General features: G+C 47.3%; 1 protein-coding gene across 1 annotated transcript; it reads left to right on the top strand.

Moving 5' to 3' along the window:
* The first annotated feature begins 677 nt into the window (after window positions 1-677).
* On the top strand, window positions 678-2,964 carry myca (MYC proto-oncogene, bHLH transcription factor a). Its single transcript, XM_034167304.1, has 4 exons — window positions 678-971; window positions 1,066-1,074; window positions 1,187-1,810; window positions 1,958-2,964. Exons 3-4 carry the CDS (start codon window positions 1,207-1,209, stop codon window positions 2,587-2,589), a joined length of 1,236 nt encoding a protein of 411 aa, XP_034023195.1. The 5' UTR covers window positions 678-971; window positions 1,066-1,074; window positions 1,187-1,206; the 3' UTR covers window positions 2,590-2,964.
* Window positions 2,965-3,455: the final 491 nt, after the last annotated feature.

Here is a 3,455-nt window from a genome sequence, read left to right as displayed (position 1 = left end):
CCAAGCTATATGCTGTCCAGTCCTAGAGAACTTTTCCCAGCAGAGGGCGCTACTAGCCCGACAATCAGAGCACACTTCCATCCAAATTCATCGAACTGCCTCCACTCTGTCCTAAACCAGACAGCGAGCTTTCCAAGATTATCATCAAGCAGCTTCATTTTCTGTGTTTCTCGATATTTCATGAAATGTTCGCAGCCTTTTCCTGTGTAATCCACTAGTTTAATCTAGACAGATTTCATCTGTGGGTTTTATTTTGGTTTTATACTGAGAAATTGTGCTTGTATCGGATGAAAATGTGTCATTTATACGTTTCTGCAGGCTGTACGGCTGTACGGTTTTATTTCAACGGGATATTTATGTAAGAATTGGATAATTTCCTGTGTCAATTTGCAGACGATATGATCATTGTAAAACAGTCGTATAGTAGTAACTCGGACTTTATTGCCTCATTCAGTACTATTTTTGCTGCATATCTCCAGTCAATGGAAGAAAATACTATTATAACCACGCCCACTTTTATAGACCCGCCATACGGGAGGAAAAAAAAACAACGCGTTGACAGAATACAGCAGTAAACGCGGTTGTTTTAGTGTAGATTCGATTTTACATGTATAAGCGTTGCTTTTTCGTGAAATAGCAGAATAAAGCTGCTCTTTTGGATTTTTTTAAAGACCGGCGAGGGTTTCGTGGGAAAAGTGGCGGATGGACACAGCGGAGGTAGTGACGCGGCCTTTTTATGTGCGCCGGCGGCGGCCGCAGCTGTGATTCTCACGCTGCTGATGACAGACTGCAGGTCGCTGCTGCAGCAGCTTCCAGAGTTCATGCAGACACTACCGAGAACGACACTGTGAGGATTTCATGCTGCTTTTCCCGCTGGAATAACCTCCCCTTCTCTGTTGTTTTTTGTGCGTGTGTGTCGACTTTTACCTCGTATTTCTGCCTCGAGAAGGTTCTAAAACTACAAGGTAAGAGAGGGGCGGAGTTTCGTGTTGCATTCTGCACTTGTCTTGCCTGAAAATAGGTTATCGTTCATGTTCAAAGTGTGGTTTCCGTGCTGGCTTGCGCTATTTTTTTCTTCTGTTTTTAATTCTGCTCGTCTGTTTTGCTGCAGACGTGCACGCGTGTTTTGAAGAGCCATGTGACGTTGCTTGCGCTAAACTCTCCGTCTCTGTGTCCTCCGCCAGGATTTTGCCCGCGTAAGAAAACATGCCGCTGAGTTCAAGTCTTGCGACTAAGAACTACGATTACGACTACGATTCTCTGCAGCCGTACTTCTACTACGACAACGAGGAGGAGGACTTCTACCCTCAGCAGCTGCAGCCTCCGGCGCCGAGCGAAGACATCTGGAAGAAATTCGAGCTGCTGCCGACGCCTCCTCTGTCACCCAGCCGACGATCGTCCCTGTCCAGCCTATTCCCCTCCACGGCTGATCAACTGGAGATGGTCACGGAGTTCCTGGGCGACGACGCGGTCAATCAGAGTATCATCTGCGACGGGGACTACTCCCAGACCTTCCTCAAGTCCATCATCATCCAGGACTGCATGTGGAGCGGCTTCTCGGCTGCAGCCAAGCTGGAGAAGGTGGTGTCGGAGCGGCTCGCCTCCTTGCACGCTGTCCGGGTGGAGCCTGCAGCCTGGAAGGTGAACAGCAGCTACCTGCAAGACCTGAACACCCCCGCGACCGAGTGCATCGACCCGTCGGTGGTTTTCCCCTACCCGGTGGCAGAGATCCCCAAGCAGAGCGCAGCGCGTCCGCCAAGTGAGGATTTGGCGCTGGACACGCCACCGAACAGCAGCTGCAGCGACTCAGGTAAGCTCGTGCATGCGCGTGCACCATGCAGCCACGCCCCTTGTGCAGTTGAACGCCTGCTCCACCCTTTACTGGTTGCAGATTGGCTGCAAGAGGATGGAGACTGGATGCTGGGGCAGGATCTAATTGATTTGTGTTGTCTTGTAGAAGATGATGACGAGGAGGATGAAGATGAGGAGGATGAAGAAGATGAGGATGAACAAGAGGAGGAGGAGGAGATTGATGTGGTTACAGTAGAGAAGAGGCAGGCGGTGAAGCGGTGCGACCCCAGCCCAGTGGAGAACCGGCACCCCAGCCCGCTTGTGTTGAAAAGGTGCCACGTCTCTACCCATCAGCACAACTATGCAGCCCACCCATCCATGAGGCAGGAGCAGCCAGCTGTCAAGAGGCTGAAGCTGGAGAGTGTCAGCAGCTCCGGTGGCGGCGGCGGTGGAAGCGGCAGCTACAGCAGGGTCCTCAAGCAGATCAGCAGCAACCGAAAATGTTCTAGTCCCCGGACATCTGACACTGAGGACTACGACAAGAGAAGGACTCATAACGTGCTGGAGCGTCAGAGGAGGAACGAACTCAAGATGAGCTTCTTTGCACTGCGGGATGAGATCCCAGAGGTGGCCAACAACGAGAAGGCGGCCAAAGTGGTGATCCTGAAGAAGGCGGCCGAGTGCATTTACAGCATGCAGTCGGACGAACAGAGACTTGTGTTGGTCAAAGAGCAGCTGAGGAGGAAAAGTGAACTTTTAAAGCAGAGACTGGTGCAGCTGCAGAGCGCACGTGCTTAAGTGTGAATCAGACTTTATGGCCTTGTTTGTTTATTTTTAAATCAAAGTTCAAGTGTGTACAGTTAATGATTGCATGCAAATGCAAAAAAGGGTTTGTTGGGTTTTTTTGGAATCTTGTTTGATTTCAAAGTTTAACTGCCTCAATTGAAGTTATAAATATTTAAAGTTTATTTTTATTAATAAAATGTTTAAAAAAATTGGGCAGCCCAGTTGAGTGCCCAGACTAAAATATACATTTTTATGTTTTTGTATATAATTAATATTTCCTAAGAAAATGTATTTTTGGATCTCAATTGTCTGGATGTTCAGACCTGGTGTTTATTTCTTTTTCATTGTGTTCATAGATTGTTTTGAAATATAAAACATTTCTCCTTGGATTTCTTCTTTGTTCTTGCTGTGCCAAAAACATCTCATTTTTATCATTGTTCTGTTGTGCATGCAATTCCCCATTTGCAAGTTGTCTCCATTCCTGCTCCTGCAGATCACCTGCACTACAGACACCTGGATAATTACCTCGTGACGCCTCACCTGCATTTGCTGCACACACCTGATTGAGTTAATTGGCTGTGGGTGTTGGGAAACATGTTGGACAGGGATGGAGATCCCTGTGTTTGTGAGTTAAAAAAAAGGTGTTCAAGATTCCACCTCCTCAAAATGGAAGATCCTGAATTATCCCTGTTAACTTTGGATTTCACATTGATGGTAATTGGTATTTTCAAGACTTTGAAAAGCCTCTTCCCCTTAACATTTTAGTGACAAAATTAAGGTGAAACTTTTAGCGGCCTGGTTGGGGGGAGTTTATGTTGCACAATAGTGTGTTGAGCAACAACTGTGAACTCTTGCAAAAAACTTAAACACTATGATGG

The sequence above is a fragment of the Thalassophryne amazonica genome, chromosome 1 (genome assembly GCF_902500255.1).
Source record: "Thalassophryne amazonica chromosome 1, fThaAma1.1, whole genome shotgun sequence".
Taxonomy (NCBI): Eukaryota; Metazoa; Chordata; class Actinopteri; order Batrachoidiformes; family Batrachoididae; genus Thalassophryne; species Thalassophryne amazonica.
The sequence above is the reverse complement of the archived record's forward strand: the minus strand, read 5'-3'. Positions and strand labels throughout refer to the sequence as shown.